Source organism: Eublepharis macularius, chromosome 2 (assembly GCF_028583425.1).
Source record: "Eublepharis macularius isolate TG4126 chromosome 2, MPM_Emac_v1.0, whole genome shotgun sequence".
NCBI lineage: Eukaryota > Metazoa > Chordata > Lepidosauria > Squamata > Eublepharidae > Eublepharis > Eublepharis macularius.
Window position 1 is genome coordinate 216,231,963 of NC_072791.1, and position 19,542 is coordinate 216,251,504.

At 46.8% G+C, this 19,542-nt stretch overlaps 1 protein-coding gene across 2 annotated transcripts in view; it reads left to right on the top strand.

Annotated features, from left to right (window-relative positions):
• Positions 1-9,613: 9,613 nt before the first annotated feature.
• Positions 9,614-19,542, top strand: part of NCKAP1 (NCK associated protein 1) — an 87,818-nt gene continuing 77,889 nt past the window's right edge. For both annotated transcript variants that reach the window (XM_054970565.1, XM_054970566.1), the window contains exon 1: positions 9,614-9,862. In XM_054970565.1, the coding sequence (XP_054826540.1) occupies positions 9,755-9,862 (108 nt within the window). In that variant the 5' untranslated portion in view covers positions 9,614-9,754. The remainder of the gene's footprint in view (positions 9,863-19,542) is intronic.

Consider the following 19,542-nt stretch of genomic DNA (forward strand, 5'->3'; position numbering starts at 1 on the left):
CTGTACGTCAAGCCGCGCTGAGCCTCCGGCGCAGATGAAATAACACCCTTGGAGTCGCTCATCCTTTGTGTCAAATTGATTCATTCCAAAAAGGGGGGGAAATGGTTGTTAAAGGGGTGAATATGGCAAAAAAGATTCCTCAATAAAGCGGAGACAAAGTCATTCGGACTGAGAGAGCATGATAAAGCAGATCCAGAGGAGTTAGCCGTGTTTGTCTGTAGTCGCAAAATCGAAGAGTCCAGTAGCACCTTTAAGACTAACCAACTTTACTGTAGGGTAAGCTTTCGAGAATCACAGTTCTCTTCGTCCGATGCATCATAAAGGAGTTGTTGTTAATCATCTGTTGAAAATAATCAGAAGCAGAGGACTCCCAAGGGCTTGTGCCGGGCGTATTAGGAATAAGATGCTTTTCGATGCCTGGACAAAAGGGCTGGAGCTCAACCTGCCCTTGGCGACTCCCCAGAAGCTAATTTCAGCTGCCCCCCACCCCGCCTCTTCGAGAGCTTCAAAGCTTTAAGTCTTTGATCTAGCCTGGAATCTGCTCTGATAAGTTAGCAAACACATTGTAGAGAGACAAGGAGGCGGGAAGTGGAAATGCTGATTAGGGCAGATAGAGTGTACTGATTAGAGGGGAGAAAGGGCTGTTTTTTCACTCCAGCTAGCGGGGAGGTAGGGTTGCCAGCCTCCAGGTAGTGGCTGGAGATCTCCCGGAATTACAACTGGTCTCCAGGACACGGACATCAGTTCACCTGGAGAAAATGGCTACTTTGCGGGATGGGCTTTATGAAATTATGCCATGCCCAGGTCTTTCCCTCCCCAAACCCCACTTTCTCCAGGTTTCTCCCCCCAGATCTCCAGGAATTTCCCAACTTGGAGCTGGCAACCCTGGGAGGGGGGAGATGTTTCTAGAGACACGTGGAAACTTGGGGTGCAGCAAAAACTTCCTCCTCTTTCATCCCCCGCCTCAAACAGCAATCTCATTGGCTAAGGTTTGCCCCGCCTCCTTTCTCCCTACACCCATAGGCTGCTTCTTCTAGTTTGAAACTCGTAAGGTTGCTGTGCTCTCTGGAATAGGTACCGGGAACCTGCCAAGTTTTTTTTTCTGGTGTCTCTGTTTTCAAAAAGAGAAGAAAAGCCTCCTTTTTAAATTTACCAGCAGAGCCGTGTACACGATTTTTATCTCGTTTTCTGCATGCTTAATTTTTAAAGGAATGGCTTCTTTATGCCGGCTGGGACAGCTGTCTTGTCTTGCATGCTTAAGGGGTTAAAATGGATTTTGAAAGGCTGTTTGCATGCTTTAGAGAAAACGGAGCTTGGAGCTAGAGATTCTGACTGGTAACGCTTAGAGACTGCTTGCTCGCTTTTAAAACGGAGGAGGAGGAAATTGGGGCTCTCTCTCACTCTGCTTTTCAGCTTTTTGTTCTGTGATCGAATGAGGAAAGGGGTGCAGAAGTTCCCTTTTCCCGTTCAAACATAGCTGTATCTCTGCTGCCAGGGGGCAGGGGAGGGAGAGAACTGAGAGCAGGGAACCTTCTCTCAGGCATGCAAGCTGCTTTTTCCCACCAACCACCTCCAATTCCAGTAAAAACACAGCAAAAGTTCCACCCCCCATAAAACTCATTTTCAAAAAGCACAAGTTCCTGTAAAACCCATGCAAACATTTTATTTCCATAAAACATTTTATTTTTTCTTTACACCCAATGTTGTTTCAAAAGCACCGTTCACAAACGCCCAGCCGTTCTCTTTTAGTCTCATCTCCACCCCCCTCCCAAGCTACAAAAAATAAGGGCAGCCTTTTTCACCATCCCCAATTCCCCAACACAGTGCCTGGGGGAGGGGGGAAGGGGGGAAACAGCCCTACCCCCCTCCCCGCCTGACAAGGTGGCTTCTCTTCCAACCCTAACTCCACCCTCCTTAGCCATAAGGTTGGACATATGCCCCACCCATGGATAAAGGCAGGGCTCATTTTGAGGGGGAACACGCAGGAACGCAGTTCCGGCAGTTCCCCCAAGATGTCACATGTCAGGTGGACCCACCCACCTGACTCTCGGCCATTTTGGGCCTGTTTCGTCCTGGATTGGGGCTGAAACGGCCCGGATCGGGCCTCTGATGGGTGGTGGATCACTCTCCTGCTCAGCAGCAGCCCGATCCCAATCATTTGGGGCCCCCTTTTGGCCATTTTCAGCCCCCTTTTGCCATTTTGGGTCCAATTTCGGCCCTGAATGGCCAGCATTGGGTCCAAAACAGCCAGGATAGGTGATGTCAGGGGGTGTGACACATGCAAGTCAGTTATGCTAATGAGTTCCTCTAGCTCTTTTTCTACGAAATGACCCCTGGATAAGGGGCATTGGGGAAGGGGAGCACCTCCAAGATAAGGGCACCCCAAAAACAGGGAACTCCAGCCTGCTGTCACATCATGATTTTGACAGGTGGTATGTATAACCTTCCTCCTCATGGGCTCAAGAAGATTGTGCAGCACAATTCTGAGCATGTTTATGCAGAGGTAAGTGGACGTGCTGGAACTTATTCCTTTATAAATATTACATGTGTGGATGCAACGTTAGCCTTTTGAAAACATTTGCCCTTCGCCCTCGACCCTGATTTCACATGGCAAACAGCTTTCGAGACTCGGTGCCAGTTTCAGAAGTGGGTTGTAATATTGTATGGTTAGCTGTTTTAAAACTGGGGGGGGGGGGGAATTGCATAACTTAAGTACCTCTTTGGAGGTACCTACGTTTATGTTTTAGGATGGATAGACTGAAAGTTTACAGTAAGATCCTAAGAACAGTTACAGAAAAGTGTAACTGTTTAGGAATGCACTGTTAGTGCCCGGGCTTTTTTTCTGGGAAAAGAGGTGGTGGAACTCAGTGGGTTGCCAGTACAGGGGGCAACTCTTGGCGGGAGGTGGTGCCCCTGGTACCACATGTGCACGTGCAAAGTGCGCGCATGCTCCCAGGACCAATGACATCATTTTGAGTCAGCTGGAGCAAGGGGGAGTTTTTAAATTGCCTTTGGTGAAAATGGTCACATGGCTGGTGGCCCCGCCCCCTGATCTCCAGACAGAGGGGAGTTTAGATTGCCATCGAGGGCAATCTAAACTCCCCTCTGTCTGGAGATCAGGGGACGGGGCCACCAGCCATGTGACCATTTTCAAGAGGTTCCGGAACTCCGTTCCACCACGTTCCCACTGAAAAAAAGCCCTGGTTAGTGCTCAAAGCGTTGGACTAACTGGAAAGAAGACCCCCTGCACTGTAGCAGAGGGAGCGCAACACTAGTCACATACCTCGAGACCAGGAGCAGCTGGCATAAAATAAAACCTGTAGGAGAATGCTAACATCAATACATCACAACTGTGCTATGGAGTGCTGTATGATCACTTGGCTATTGAATGTGAGTTATTTGTGTGATGTCTTAGTGGCTGTGGAGGCAATCATTACTTGGATCACAATGCACAGTGAATGTACTATTCCAGTGCAGATGGGAACTGGTAGATATGGGGGTTAGGATTTATCAAAGGTGGCCAGTATCTGGCAAGGATGCTCACTACCTATCTGACTTCTATAGATGGTGATGCAAGGGCCTCTGTTTTCCCCCCTCTTCTCTAATCCTATGCAATACTGGATTGGTGAAGCACAAAACTGCATACCTCTATGAGATGTTACAGGAAGAAATTGACCTGAATTGCATACAAAGAGATGTGGTTGAAAGAAAACGTCATGCATCTATTCAAATTAATTCCAGCCGGTTATGTGTTCCTCCACCAATTTCACATGGGTGGCCGGGGAGGGGGAGTTGCTATTATTTTACTGGAGTCTTTCACCTTCCACAGACTCTCAGTACAAATTACAGCTGGTACTGACTGTACGTTCCTTACACCGGGAGCTAAGGATAGATTGGGCATTCTGCTTATTTAGCAGCTGCTAAATTCCACAGAAAGCACACTTTCTGAATTTGCAGAGACGCTCTTGAACTTATTAATCAATCAATCGATTAATTAATCTTCCATTTCTATCCTGCCCTCCTCACACTAGCAGGCTCAGGACGGATTACATTCATAAAACTTTAAAAATTACATTCCACAATTTAAAACCACTATAAATACAATATATTTAAAACATAGCAGCACAAACCAGTTTGACTCAGTCCAACATGCAACCATCACGAAAAGATATTTTTAAAAGAAGTTTCTTTGAGATGGATGCTCTGATAGGGAGGGCCCCGCTCTATTCAAATTCGGCCGGTGGGGGCCCTGCCCAGCATCAACCGTACGCCTGACGGAACAGCTCTGTCTTACAGGCCCGGCAGAAAGATAACAATTCCTGCCAGGCCCTGGTCTCATTAGACAGAGCATTCTGGAGACACCTAGTCCGATTGGAGTGATTTCAACATTCATGCTGAATGCTCATCAGAAGGCCAACCCGAGATTTTATAGGCTCTTTGGCTGTCCTAGGCCTCTCTCAAATCATGACAGACCCAAAACATGAGAGGACAAACCTTGGACTTCATCTTTTGCACTGTGACTGTGAAGGGACATCTTGTTTCAAGACTGGAGATATGGCTAGAACCATGGTCTGGCCATTACCTACTGAAAGCAAAGGTTAATATAGCCCTGACAGACCAAAAAGGGAGGAAGGCTGCTCACTTCAAATGATCTTCCCACAAAGGCTCGTGGATATTTCTGGATTCCAAATTCCTTCTCGACTCTATGGGATTTTTGGATTCCTAGCACATGCTCTGTTGAGGCTGTGGTGGGACCTTGGAATGTGAAGTTCCTTGAAGTTCTTAACAAGACTGATAAGGACCTAGGATCCGTAAAGAACACTACTTGTGCACTAGATCCTTGCCCATCTTGGCAATCATGTTAAGGTCCACATAATGCCTATCATTAATCAGTCACTACCTCAGGGCACCTTCCTCCAGCCATTCAGAGACAGTTATCCACCCACTACTTTAAAAATCATTCCTAGACAAAAACGATGTGACCAGTTATCGCCCAGTCTCTAATCTGCCCTTTCTAAGACAAGCGATCGAGATAGCAGTAGCTGACCAACTCTAGGTCTTCTTGGATCAGTTTTGTCAGGGGTCATTTCATCGAAAAAGAGCTGGAGGAACTCATTAGCATAACTCATTAGCATATGCACCACCTCTTCCCATCACTGGAAGTGTGTCATTAGTATAACTGATTTGCATATGCCACTCCCCCTGACAGCACCTATTCTGGCTGTTTTAGACCCAATCCTGGCCATTCAGGGATGAAATTGGGCCCAAAATGGCAAAAAGGGGCTGAAAAGGGGCCCAAAATGGTCAGGATCAGGCCACTGATGAGCAGGAGAGTGATCCACCACCCGTCAGAGGCCCGATTCGGGACGTTTTGGTCCCAATCCAGGCCAAAACAGGCCTAAAATGGCCGGGAGTCAGGTGGGCGGGTCCACCTGACATGTGACCTCTTTGGGGAACTGCCGGAACTGCGTTCCTGTGCGTTCCCCCTCAAAATGAGCCCTGAGTCTTGAGCTCCGGACCCTGCTCAGTCTGGCTTCAGTCCAGACTGAGGGCTGGAAACAGCTCTAGTGGCTGGCTTTAGCTGATGACCTCTGTGTGATTGTAAAGGAAGGCCAAGCGACTTTGTAGCTCCTGGATCTATCTGCAGATTTTGTTACGGTATATCATGCCATCCTGTTGAAGCATTTGGAGGCAGAAGGAAGTATGTGGGGATGTTCCTTAGACTGGTTTAGATCATTTCTCATGGAATGGACTGAAAGGGTTGCTATTGGAGACCAGCTATCTTTAGTGCAGGAATTAACATGAGGTTCCACAGGGTGCAGTCCTATCTTCCATGTTATTCAACCTTTATGTAAAGCCTTTAGGAGAAATCATTTGTGTATTTGGAATTGGATGTCATGAGTATGCTGATGACACACAGCTATAGCTCTCCATCCAAATCCCCTGGTGATGTAGTACAAATCTTGAGTTACTGCCTGACAGGTGTGGTCAAACGGCTGAAATCAAACAAATTGAAACTAAAATCAGAGAAGACAGAAGTGATGTTGGTTGGGAAGGTGGAGATCTTGAAGGGCACTGCGTTTCCAACTGTTAATGGGGTTGAGTTGACCCTAACTAGGTTAAGAGCCTACGGTTTTACTGGATCCAGTACTGCTACTAGATAAGCAAGTTAACCCAGCTGCAGAAAATGCCTTCTTCCAACTCCGTCTAGCCCAGATGTCCCTCTCCCTTTACGCAACTGATCTGCCCCCCTGGATCCATGCCACAGTAACATCGTGACCAAACCGCTGTAATGCACGCTTCCTAGATCTCCCTTCAAAGTTAAGCCAGAGACTCCAGTTGGTGCAGAATGCCGCAGCTCCTTTACTCTCAAGTGGAGCATGTCTATCATTCCCATTCTGCAGTCACTCCACTGGCTGCCCGTCAATACTGGGGTCAATTCAAGGTTTTTGCTATCACATACAAAGCCCTTCGTTGCATATGCACAGCTGCCTCTCTACCTATGCTCCACCACAGCAGTTTCGCTCTCCTGCACAGAACTATCCTGCATACAGGCGAAATCAAAAACTGCCTGTACTCATGCATTCCCTGTTGCTGCCCCTACCGTAGGGAAAGCTCCCTCTCTCTGGGTTTTCCACAAACTGTGCAAAACAAAATGATTGAGTGCTTTTTGACACAGGTAAAAGGACCATATTGTAAGAAAATGGTTCAGAAAGATGTTTTAGTAAAGGTATAGGGATTATTGCCTATGCTACTGCGTACTGTCTCTTTCGGTAAGTATGCTCAGGGGTCATTTCGTAGAAAAAGCTGGAGGAACTCATTAGCATAACTCATTAGCATATGCCATGCCCCTTGACATCACTGGAAGTGTCATTGGCATAACTGATTTGCATATGCCACACCCGCTGACATCACCTACCCTGGCTGTTTTGGACCCAATCCTGGCCATTCAGGGACGAAATTGGGCCCAAAATAGGGGCCCAAAATGGTCAGGATTGGGCTGCTGCTGAGTGGGAGAGTGATCCACCACCTGTCAGAGGCCCGATCAGGGCTGTTTCGGCCCCAATCCAGGCTGAAATGGGCCCAAAATGGCTGAGAGTCAGGTGGGTGGGGCCACCTGACATGTAACCTCTTTGGGGAACGGCCAAAACTGCGTCCCTGTGCATTCCCCCTCGAAATGAGCCCTGAGTATGCTAATAGTCAATGTCTGCACCATCTAACATGTCATGTTCAAGTGCTAGGCTTTGTTTCAGCCTTGTTTTCACTCTGTACCAGATTTCTACTTGTTTTCAGATTTCTGTTGTCAAAACCCTATAGCACTGTTCACTGGATGTCCTAGCCATTGATCACATTGACTTACACTGTGCAATCCACCGTACATTCCCCAGAGGACCCTCTGATCGGGAGGAAATTGTTATCAGTCCCTGGCTCCAAGGAGGCCCGCCTGGCCTCGACTAGAGCCAGAGCTTTCTCAGTCCTGGCTCCTACCTGGTGGAACGCTCTGTCTACTGAGACCAGGTCCCGGCAGGATCTATTATCTTTCTGCCGGGCCTGCAAGACCTGCCAGGCTTATGGCTTATGTTCCGCCAGGCTTATGGCTGAGGCTGGGCCTCCGCTGGCTGGAGGATACATCTACCACCCTCCCTATGAGAGCTGCCCACCACTGTTGTTAAGCTGCTGCTATATTCAATTGTACTGTTGTATTATTTGTTATTGATTGTATTGCCGCCATCAGGAAAAAGAGTGCCCGCTATTTTTTATATTTTTGTATGATGCTTTAAAATGTTTTACATGAAATGTTTTAAACAATCTTAATGCTGTTATCCGCCCTGAGCCTGCTCGTGGGGAGAGCGGAATATAATACGATAAAAAATAAATAAAGTCTCAGTGACAAAAGGCAGATTATAAAGGACGTAAATAAATCCATCTTCGTGAGAAGGACGCCCTGCTAGGTCCATTGACTTTAGGGAGCTTAGACGGGTGTGACTCTGCTTAGGATTGCTGTGCAACACTTGGATGACCGGGGCTCAAATGCCCCCCCCAGCCCGGTGCCATTAAATTCACAGGGTGAACTTGAGGCATTCACTCTCTATCAACCTAACCTACTTCATGGGGTTGTTGTAAAGATCAATAATAATAATATTTGATTTACATACCACCCTTCAGGATGACTTAACACCCACTGGGCTTCAGGCGGGCACGGGGTGGGAACAAGGCGGCCTCTTTGTGCAGGGGTGGGAACGGGCCCCCATCCCTCGCTTTCTTCCCTGCAGACCAGTTTATAAAGTATGTTATTATTATCCCCACAACAATCACCCTGTGAGTGGGGCGGAGAGAGCTCCTAGAAGCTGTGACTGACCCAAGGTCACCACTTGGGGTCCTTGGAGAACAGGCAGCATAAAAAGGAGAGGCAGACAAGCTTTCCAGTCATGTGCACAGATGAAAAGACAGACCACGTTTTTTCATTACAGGAAGGAGCATGGGGGATCCTCAGACTGGCATATTCCTTCCCACTCCTTTTGCCACTCTCCTCTCCTCAGGCATAATACTAATCAAATATTTGGGCTTTTAATATCATCTCCGGTTTGGATCCAACAGTAATTTCCACTGCTGGAAGAGATTTCTACCAGTGGGACTTCCTCACTTCTCCTGTCCCTCTCAAGATTGAAATGTAGCAAAGAGTCCCATAGCACCTTTAAGACTAACCAACTTTATTGTAGCATAAGCTTTCGGGAACCACAGCTCTCTTCGTCAGCATCTGACGAAGAGAGCTGTAGTTCCTGAAAGTTTGCGCTACAATAAAGTTGGTTAGTCTTAAAAGGGCTACTGGACTCCACTATTTTGCAACTACAGACTAGCATGGCTAACTCCTCTGGAGATTGAAATGCTCAGCGAAGGGCTGCTGCTGGGGGACGGAGGGCCCCTCCCATAGGATCAGCATGAGGGGCGAGTCAGAGGCCTGCAGCAGAAGGGCGGGGGCAGAAGAAAATCATCCCCCCTCCATTATCTACCACTCTGGATCCCACTCTGTCTGAACCAGAACAAGCTGCAGCTTGCTTTTTCTCCGAACAAGACTGGATTCTGGATTAGGGTTGCCAGCTCCAAGTTGGGAAATTCCTGGAGATCTGGGGGCTGAACCCTGGAGAAAGTGGGGTTTGGGGAGCGAAAGGACCTTGGCATGGAATAATTCCATAGAGTCCACCCCCCAAAGTGGCCATTTTCTCCAGGTGAACTGATCTCTGTGGCCTGGAGACCAGTTGTAATTCCGGGAGATCTCCAGCCACTACCTGGAGGCTGGCAACCCTAGGGCTCGTCCCCCACCCCTGCACAAAGGGGCCGCCTCGTTCCCGCCTGAGGGCCAGAGCAGGGCGGCCTCGCCACACAGGCCTGGCAGGCGGCGCGGGCCAGGCGCCCTCCCCGCTCGGCTCCGGCGCTCGCCTCAGGAGGGCCAACCGGCGCGGCCGGCCTCCCCGCCCGCGCTCCGCTTCGCTCGCTCCGCCGCGTCCCGTTCCGGCCTCGAGGGGGCAGCCGAGAGAGGCGTGACGCGCTGCGGCGGAGCCCGGCCTCCCTGCGGGAGAACGCCTCCGCGGCCGCCACGCCCGAGGAGCGCCGAGATTGGCAGGCTGAGGCGGCGGCGGCGGCGGCGATGGAGGCCTTGTGAGCGCGGCCCAGGGCGCCGGCGGGAAGGGCTCGGCGAGCGGCCGCCGCGGTCCCCCTCTCCTCCCCTCGCTCGCCCGCTCCTCCCTCCCTCAGCATGTCGCGCTCGGTGCTGCAGCCCAGTCAGCAGAAGCTGGCCGAGAAGCTGACCATCCTCCACGACCGCGGCCTCGGCATGCTCACCCGCCTCTACAACATCAAGAAGGTGCGCGGGAGGGGGCCGGGCGGGGGGCCGCGGGCCGCCTCCCCAGGCCTCCCCTCCCTTCTCTCCGCGGCGGGGCCCGCTTCGCTGGGAGGCTTCCAACGCGGCGCCCCCCCTCCGCCGTCCCCCCGTTGCGTCGTCTCTCCCCTCGGTCGGGCTGGCGGGCGGGCGGCCAGCAGGGCTTGGGCCGGAGGCGCCCGCGGTGGGAGGTGGCGGGGTCGGGGAAGAGCCTCCCCCCCAATCCCTTTCAAGAGGGGGCGAGGGCGGCCGCCAACTGGGGTGGGAGCCCCTCTCGCCTCGTCCCTGAGAGCGGTCATTGGAGGTGGAGGGGAGGCGGGCGCCTCACAGGGCTCCTGCACCCGGGCCTTCCTCCCCTTAACAGTTGCCAGCGTCCAAGTGGTGGCTGGAGGCCTCCCGGAATTACAGCTGATCTCCAGGCCGCAGCTCCTCTGGAGAAAATGGCTGCTTTGGAGGGTAGATTCTGTGGCATTATACCTAGGGTTGCCGGCTCCAAGTTGGGAAATTCCTGGAGATCTGAGTGGAGAAAGTATGGTTTGGGGAGGGAAAGGACCTTGGCATGGCATAATTCCGTAGAACCCACCCCCCAAAGTAGCCATTTTCTCCAGGTGAACTGATCTCTGTGGCCTGGAGACCAGTTGTAATTCCAGGAGATCTCCAGCCACTACCTGGAGGCTGGCAACCCTAATTATACCCCTCCCCAAATTCCACCCTTTCCAGGCTCCACCCCCCCCAAATCCCCAGGAGTTTCCCAAGCTGAACCTGGCAACCCTACTTAACAGCTCATGGTTGTCAAGACGTAGAGCCAGCCCCCTGGTTCCTATAGGTACCTGTCATCTAAAAATTATAATATCCTGCCATGATCATTGAAGAAGAACTTGTTTGGAAAGGTGGTAGATGCCATCCTTGCTCATGTGGAAAGACTAACTAGCAGCTGTTATTGAATTATTAAGAGCAAAAGGGGGAGATAATTTTTGTGGAGGAAACCGAAAGGGAAAGCCTCTTGGCAGGTTACTTCCAGTCGTGGTCAGAGTGCACATCTGACTGCTCACCAGGTGGTTTAAAAAAACCCATGTGTTTTCAACCTCAGACTGCTTGAGGCTGAGTTGAAAAAGAAAAAGCCGGTAATGTTTATTTTTCTGGTTGTGATTTTATTTGCTGCATCTGTGATACGTGAAGAAGCTCTCGTGTTTAAAAATTGCCAGCCTAGAGTAGTTAACGCTTTTTTTTAATATGCTAAAGCTTGTCTTAATGTTTATGAAATTAATTTGATAGATTCATAGATTTAATTGGAACATATCGAGGAGCAAAGTCATTGGGCTTTAGTTTTCCTAGTTTTCCCTATTACAGAATAGACCTTTAGTTCCCCCTAACCCTGGCTGCAGTCCACTAATCTCCATAAAATTCTCCTCTTGGGGATAGGGGGCCCAGAGGAATGATGAGGGGGGGTTGTAGAGGGAAGGGCAAAACAATGCAAATTGCCAGTTTAGTCTGGCTCCTACCCATAATCTTTTGTTACTGAGAAAACTTGTATTATAATAGCCAAGTAGCCCTTATCTGAGGATACAAACCTGGTGATTGCAGCCATGAATGAATGAGACAGATCTTCCTACACACCTGACAAATGTCCTAGGTTTGGGGGGGGGGTCATCTTAAATCTTAAAAAAAATACATTGGGCTTTAAAAAAACACAAAATGATAAAAGGAGTGCCTGTAGCTTTAACCAGATGACCCCAGTGGCTGTTGCTAGGCAACCGTACTAGTGCAAGCAGTACACCAGGCTTTATTTCTGCCAGTAAAAGGCAAGGGGAAGGGGTAGGTTCCCTTTCCAGGGTTGGCCTTTGAGGGAGGACTCATTGGGACCAGGCCCAGAAGCAACCACTGGAGGGCTTGATATCCCATCATTTACATTTGTCACCCATTTGCTATTGGATGTGGGAGTCCTAGGTTCAAATCACTACGCTGCTGTAGAAGCTCACGGGATGACTGATCTTCTCAGGGCTCTCACCCTAACCTACCTCTCAGGGTTCTTGTGAGGATAATATGAAGGAAAGGAGAATGATGTAAACGGGGGGGGGAGTGAAAGGTGAAGATGGGGGCAGACAGAGGTTGATGGAAAGGAGAGAAGGAAGCAGGGAAAGGGGGAGAGGGGAAGGGAAGGGAAAGAAAACATGGCGGAAAAGGTGGAAATGAGACCACCACCCCAAGATGTTGTGGGTCCTCACTTGTAATCTCTAAAATTGAAGATCAGTCTGTTTATTTTGTCTTTGAACATTTCATAGCAAGATGTAAATATTCACAAGGTTGGTGTCTTTGATTTATCTAGCTATGTAATTGTCCAGTGTCTAGGGACAAGATGCAGATACAGTAATCAAAAACGGAGTGGGCAGATCTTATAGCAACTGGCCAATTTCTAGTGGAACTACACTGCATTATATAGGAGGAGAGCCACGGTGCTGCTTCCTCCCCCAACCCGCTTCTCCTCCTAGCTGACTTCTAGTTCGACTCCCTTGTCCTCTCCTTCCAATGCCTTTGGTTGTTAGGGTTATTACAAATGGTGTTGGATTTAACCGGACCGTGGTTTCCTCTAGCAAGGCAGTTGTTCCGTCTGGGGATAGGGGCGTGTTATACTCGGAGTCCACAAGGTATTGAAAGCACCCGTCCAGTCACTGTTTTCTTCCTCAGGTTGTTTTGTTGATGAGTTCACACACCTGAAGGTATGGTTAATTTCACCCACCTCAGGGTTACGGTGCATTACATGGGAGAAGAGCCACAGTGCTGCTTCCTCCCCCATCCCACTGGCTTCTGGTTCAGCTCCCATGCCCTCTCCTTCCAGCCAGCCTCCTCTCATCTCCCCTTCCTTTTTAATCCTCACCTTCCTCTTCTCTGTTCCCTGCTTCTTAGCCAACTGCTGCTCTCCACAGGCGTGTCCTACCTTAAACCACCTGGGGCTGGAGAGCTATTGCTCCCTTTTCCAGTCCTGCTCACCTCCTCCACGCCTTCTCCCTGTGGCAGGCTGCCAAAGCTGCTCCGGCTGCATCCTCCTCCCCTGATCCCAGCCTGCTGCTAGGCCCAAGGGCGTTTCCTGCCCTGCCAGGCGTGTCACTGCTGAGTAGCCTGCCACACTAAGAAAGAGTCTCACAGTGCAATCTGAAGCAGAGGCACTCCAGTCTAAGCCCATACTTTAGACTAGAGTAACTCTTCTTAGGATGGCACTGTTAGAATCTCTTGGCATGCGTCTCTTAACACCATCATGGCTAGGAGATCATGAGCATGTAATCTTCCTCTAAATTGCATCCACAAATCACAAGTATATTTGTGATTTTTTAAAATAAGGGATGCAAGATTGAGGTCAGACTGTCGCTGAGTAAAATTATGTAATAAGGTAAATAAGCACATGCGAATGGAAAGTTGAAGGTGCCCTAATAGTGCTCAGGATTATTTGTTTGGAAATAGTTCTACGTAGACTTTTGAATAGCCACTTTTAGGATAGTCTTTGGGATGTAAGAATTACATCCAGGAGAGTATGGAAACTTTACAAAAGGTGGAGAAGGGTTGGATTTTTTAAAAAAGATCATATTGATCCCACAAATTACTAACATAGATAGATATCACTAATCAGAATAGGAAAAGTATATCTTTGCTCCCCTTTTCAAGTTCACACTGCATCACACAGTAGGTTCATTGGCTAGGCTGCTTCTATTGAACAGCAGTGTACATTTAAAAAAATTAGCTTAGCTTGTCAAAACAGCTTTCAGGGCATGTGTGTTGTTATAGAGTGTACCCCAAACTCCATTTGAATGTTGTACTTTCTTATTTTTTTTCTGTTCAGATTCAGAGCTTCTTTTTCTTTTCTGGAATAGCAAAAATGAATGTGCGATTTTAAGGTTTTTTTTTTCAAACTTTGAAGCATGATTTTAAATGTTCTGTTTTATATTTTGGAGCTGTATTCAGTTAATAACATCATTCTAAACGGCTTCTTTTTGCCTCCCAGTGCAGATAGTCCATGAAGTGCTGAGGAGCAGAGGGCAAGGTGCATGCTAGACAGCTGGCTTTTGCACACTTCCCTTTCTACTAGTTTTGGAATTCAGTTGGTGTTAATTTGAAATTAAGGATGCTTGGAATTTTGTTTCTTGCTTTATAGGCAGTATTCATCACTGTGGTAACTGGTGGATTACTGTTCGAAGCAGCAGGACTTGCAGATGCAGTCTGATAGAGAGAACAGAAAGGATGGCGTTTGTGGGGTTCCGAACAGTGCAGTCTGCTGTTTTTCGTGCTATCGCATAGCTCTTCTTGAGACAGGAAAATGTCTCAAAGCAAGAGGAAGCTTGCTGTTTTCGGAATACTGTTTTTGCTTCTCAAACAACAGATTTCCTGCAGGAGGAAGATATGTGCCTTTCCTACCAGTGAATGCATATTGTTTTGTAGGTTCTTTAAATCAACAAGAGGGGAGCTTTCCAGGCAATATGGGCTGTTATGGTTGGGAGAATTACTTAATTTTTAAAATTTGTATGTAGAAAAGAGAAAGTAATAGCAAATGATCCGGATACGCCCTTTTGTAATACACATTTTTGAATTCCCAGTGATTTTCATTAGAGAGCATATCTATTCAACTCTTGTTGAAATTAAAGGAACAAAAATGGTTGCATTAATATTCCACCCAGGTTCATACCAATTTCATATGTACTTATCATTAGCATTCTTGGCCTAAAATAGTATTTTTTCCCAGTTCCTAGCTCAAGTAGCTCTGAGTCTTTGCTGCTGTTCCATTACTTTTAAAAAACATTTGCACTCTGATAAATTGACATACTTTGTCTACAGTGTTTATTATTATTTTTGCATAATCTCTAATTTGTCAGTATTGTATGCCAAAGTAGAGAGCTGGCCAAATACCTTCATTTATACTAACTCTTCTAATAATAAAAAAAAGTATCTAGGAATCACTGATGTATTCTTTCTCACTTTCTACAACTGAAGCTTGTGGCGACTTTTTTAGATCGACTGTGTTCGCCAGGAGAGAGATGCTTTGTTAAGTTTCTCTCTTGTAAGCAGTTGTGGAATAAAACTTAGCTTGATCCCCTTTAATTGATGGATTTAAGCACACCCATTTCAACCATTTCACTGCTTCCCAATGGATTTGGAACGGTGGTAGGAATAGTGGATGGGAACACAGGAGAGAGAACTCCTGGAAGGAGAGAATTCTTTCATGGCTTTGACCTTTGGCTTGTTTCCGTCTGTGGTGCACGTCCTGGTGCTCAGCTTGTTTTTTATGCCCCTGGTTCTCTGGGTCTGCTACTCAGAGTCCTTGTTTTGTTACTGTTGAGGTCATGACTCTGATGTATGATTTCCTGTTACGTACTCGAGGCTTAGTGAATCCCAGATGTGGAAGTGTTGAGGACCACTGACTTGTATTGGTCTGCTCTGGACTATTTAGGTTTGCAGCCTAAAATTATAATAACAACAAGAACAGAAGTGTGCTTATATACCACCCTTCTGGACAGATCAGTAAGACTGAATAAAGTCAGTATTAATTATATCTCCACAATACAGCTGGGGAGCTGGGGTTAAGATGAGTACCTTACCCAAGACCACCTGCAGATATGGCAGAAGTGGGAGTCAAGCTAGTGGAGTGCTGGTTTGCAGTCCAGCCACTTAACCACTGCGCTGTCGCAGTTCTCAAATGTGATCCACAGGTCACTTAAGATGATACATTAGTTCACACTAGTTTCTTTCATTTATAACAGGAAGAAACAAGGAATTTACTGACTGCTGCTACCCATTTCGAGAGGATACTTTGTTGGATTTCAGCGGCAGCTTCATCAGAAATAATGTACATTGCTGTTTCAGATATAGCATATGTTGACTTGTGCTTTGAGAGATCTGCGATGCATGTATAAACTCGGTTCAACACTGCTGTAGTGACTGCTTCTACCCAGCATAAAGGTCCTTGTACTGGTATGAAATGGAAGTTTTTCACATTTGCTTGTTATGGATGCTTTTGTGATGCTGTATCAGAAATTGAACATCAACCCTTATACCTATTTTCCTGTACGAAGCCCGGTGGGTTTATTCTAGAGGCAAGCATCTAATTGACTGAAAGAAAGCCGTATGGCAGTTTCCAGGGAAATGCTTTGTAGATTATTGGACCTGGCCCATGGTTTTAGACGTGGAATTGTCCCTGTTGAAGTTAGGCATAAGCTACTATTCACACTGGGGCAACTTTTGTCATTCCACACAGCTGGGTTGTAGTTCAGTGTGACCGAGCATAGTGGTTAAGTGGTTGGGCTCCAAATCAGCACTCTGCTGGTTCAACAGCGTTTATTTGTTTATTTATTTATTTATTTAGGGCGGGTCACAACAATAACTCAACAAGTGGCCTTGGGTAGGCCCCTCCTCCCAGCCAGCTCTCCAGCTGTATTGTTGGGATAATAATAACACTGGCTTTGTTCCCTGCTCTGACCGAGGCACTAGTCTATCTAGAAGAGTGGTATATAAGTGCTGTTGTTGTTATCATTATCTGAGGTCACATAATGTGTCTTTTGTGTTTTGTTTCTTCGTGCCTTGTGCTCTTTGGGCAGCCTGGTCAAGTTTCTCCTGGAGTAGGGCCTGAGGCTTGGCTCGTTAGACCTGGGCGCGTCGTAAGGAGCTTGAATATGGAGCTTAGAGGACAGGGGATTTCCCCTAGTGGGCCAGTTGATCCAGCAAGGCAGCCTTCCCAAACTTCAGCTTAAATAGACTGGGTGTTGATCAGGCTCAGCTGTGCTTGCTGACAGACGTTGAAGCTCTTGAGGCTGCACTATGCTCTGGCCAGGATCCTGCGAGGAAGTTCTGCTCTCAGCACTCTGCTCTGGATCTAGAGAGAGGTTGTGTGCCACCAGTCTGGCACTTTGCCTCCTTTGTGCCACCTCAGCTGCTTCCATTCTTGCCGCGTAGGAGAGGGTACTGGGGGGGATAAAGGCCTGGGTTTGAGTCCTGCCTGGAGGCCTAGCAGCTGCCTGCAGGGCTGGTGGCATAGTTTCTTTGGCAGGGTAGCTTCTGGTGCTGCTGGTTCATCCTCAGCAGGTGCCTCTGCAGTGTTGGTCCTCCCTTATCCTGCTGGTCCTCCTCAGCCGCCCACCTGGGCTCCTTGGGCTCCCCCCACAAGACTCTTGAGTTGGGAGTCATGAGAGGTCAGAGGGTCGTGACACCTTGTCTGATTATGTGAACCAAATCTTTTGGTCTTTAACTAATGGAAGATCTGTGGCATTTAGTTGGTCTAGGGAAGGAAATTGCCTCTGAATTTAGAAAACATTAATAGGGGACGTGGTATAATGTGCCAGTGTAACACAATTTATTCATGTTGTGTTGCTAGATGATAAACTTTCCTTCATACTTGTTTTCTGATGGACAGGGCTGTAATAAACAGCTTTATAGATGGCATTTTAAAATGGAATTGAATGAGGCTCTTTTTAATTCTCATTGGATATACTGAGGCCTTTGCTGACTTTATGAATTGTAGACTTTAGTGTGTGATGTAGTCACCAGCCTCAGTCTCCAGAGACCTACTTTAAATGCATGAGCTACTAAAAAAAAGCCTGTTTGCCAACTGTAAATCCCTAAGATTTATCACAGATGCCCTTTAAAGCTCCACTGCATTTCATCCGTGGTTTGCCACATATTTGGAATACTTGAGTTTGAAGAAACAAGTCTAAATATCCAGTGTCAGTCTCAAAAATTTCTGAGTGGTTTTTTGAATTGTGGTTCTTGTGCAAAGGTGCGACTGTTTTAAGAGCAAACATTTTGCCTCACTTAATTTAAAATCTGTGCATGTACCAGTTCAAGAGACTTCTCCATAGAAAATGGCTGAGTGGTCTGACAAATATAGCTAGAGTAATACTAACCCACAAAAATATTGATTAATATATCTTACCGTTTTTATTGTGTGAATTGTTTGCATCATATTAACATCTTAGGGAGTTAGTTCTCTTCCACTTAAAGCTTCTCTGCACAATTGCAGCTACTCACCATCGCAAGCTACTATTTGCAAGTCCGTGCCTGGGAATTTCTCACATTCTGCATTCCTCAGTTATAAAGATGGTGACCCAAAGTCTGCTTAAAAGCACCCACTACCTCCCCCATATCAACTAATGCAATAGCAATCATAAGCAAAGATGGAACACGCACACCGTCTTAAAGATTAAAGGTGCAAACAGGGAAGACAATAGAACAGCGTTTGAATGTAATCATTCCTCCTATTTACTGGAGTATAGTTTTTGATGCAACATGTCAGAGATATTGCTTACTGGGCATAGAGACAATAATAAACTTGAACTTTGTGATGTTAGAATTTCCTAGATGCTCGGTGACTTTTTTTCTTAGTTTACTTTTTTTCTTGTTTCTTAGAATCATAGAGCTGAAAGGGATCTCAAGGGTTATCTAGTTTAATGTGCTGCACAAAACAGGATATTCACAGCTACTCCCCACCCACTCAATGAGTCCTGCTGAAAGCCCAGAGGAAGGCAGAAAACCTCCAGAATCCCCACCCAATCAGGCTGTGGCATTCTGCACCAACTGGAGTGTATGATCTGTTAACCAATTACAAAACTATCTGACAGTAGCAACATCCAAACCACATTTTATCAGCTTGTCAACAAGAATATCATGTGGGACCATATCAAAAGCTTTACTGGAATCAGGATATACTGTGTCCATAGCATTCCCTGATCCATCAAAGTAGTAATGCTATAAAAAAAGGAGATAAATTTTGTCTGGTATGACTTGTTCTTGAAGATCCCATGCTGGCTGTTAGTAATCACCGCCTTCTTTTCTTAATGCTCAAGGAGGATTCATTCTAGAACCTTTCAAAGTATGGATGCCAAGCTGATAGATCAGTAGTTACCTGGATTCCCCTTTTCCCCTTTCTTGAAGATGGGGACAACATTTGCTGGTTTCCAACCTTCTGGCACCTCACCATTCTCCAAGAATTTGCAAAGATTATAGACATAGGGTCCAAAATTACATTGGCAAGTTCCTTTAGTACTTAGGAATCAATTCATCTGGCCCTGAGGATTTAATTTTATTTTAAAAAGTTAGGTGTTTACGTACTACTTTTATACCTATCCTAGGATACAACTACCTTCATTCATCATGTGTTCTGTTTTTGCCGGGTTGAGTGCAGCTCCCCTTGCAAGAGAAGACCGAGTAGGAGTTGAGCAATTCTGCCCTCTATCACCTGCTAAAATTCCAGTTTTCTTTCCCTGTAGTGAGCCTTCCATTTCCTTGTTCTTTTTCTTGCTCTGAACTTAACCAAAGAACCCTTTTCCCCCGGTTGTGTCTAGCATTGTGAGCTAGTCTAAACTCATTCTGAGGTCCAACTAAATCGTTAACATATCGTGGCTTGTTGGAATTCTCTCAAGGCCAAGTTAAAATTAATTCAAGAGTGCACTTAGTAGCAGAAGGGCATGTTTGCTAATGGTTTTCTTATATGCAAATATCGGAGACATTTAAACTAGATAAGAGATACTGTGACTTTGAGCAATCTAAAACTGAATTCGAAATTGCCCTTTGTACAAATGATGAACATGCTATTGCTAAAATGTACAAACTGTTGTTGATGTTTGAGACAGAAGAAGAACAAGTAAAAGAATGTATGATTAAATGAGCAAAAATTGTGGACATGACATTAA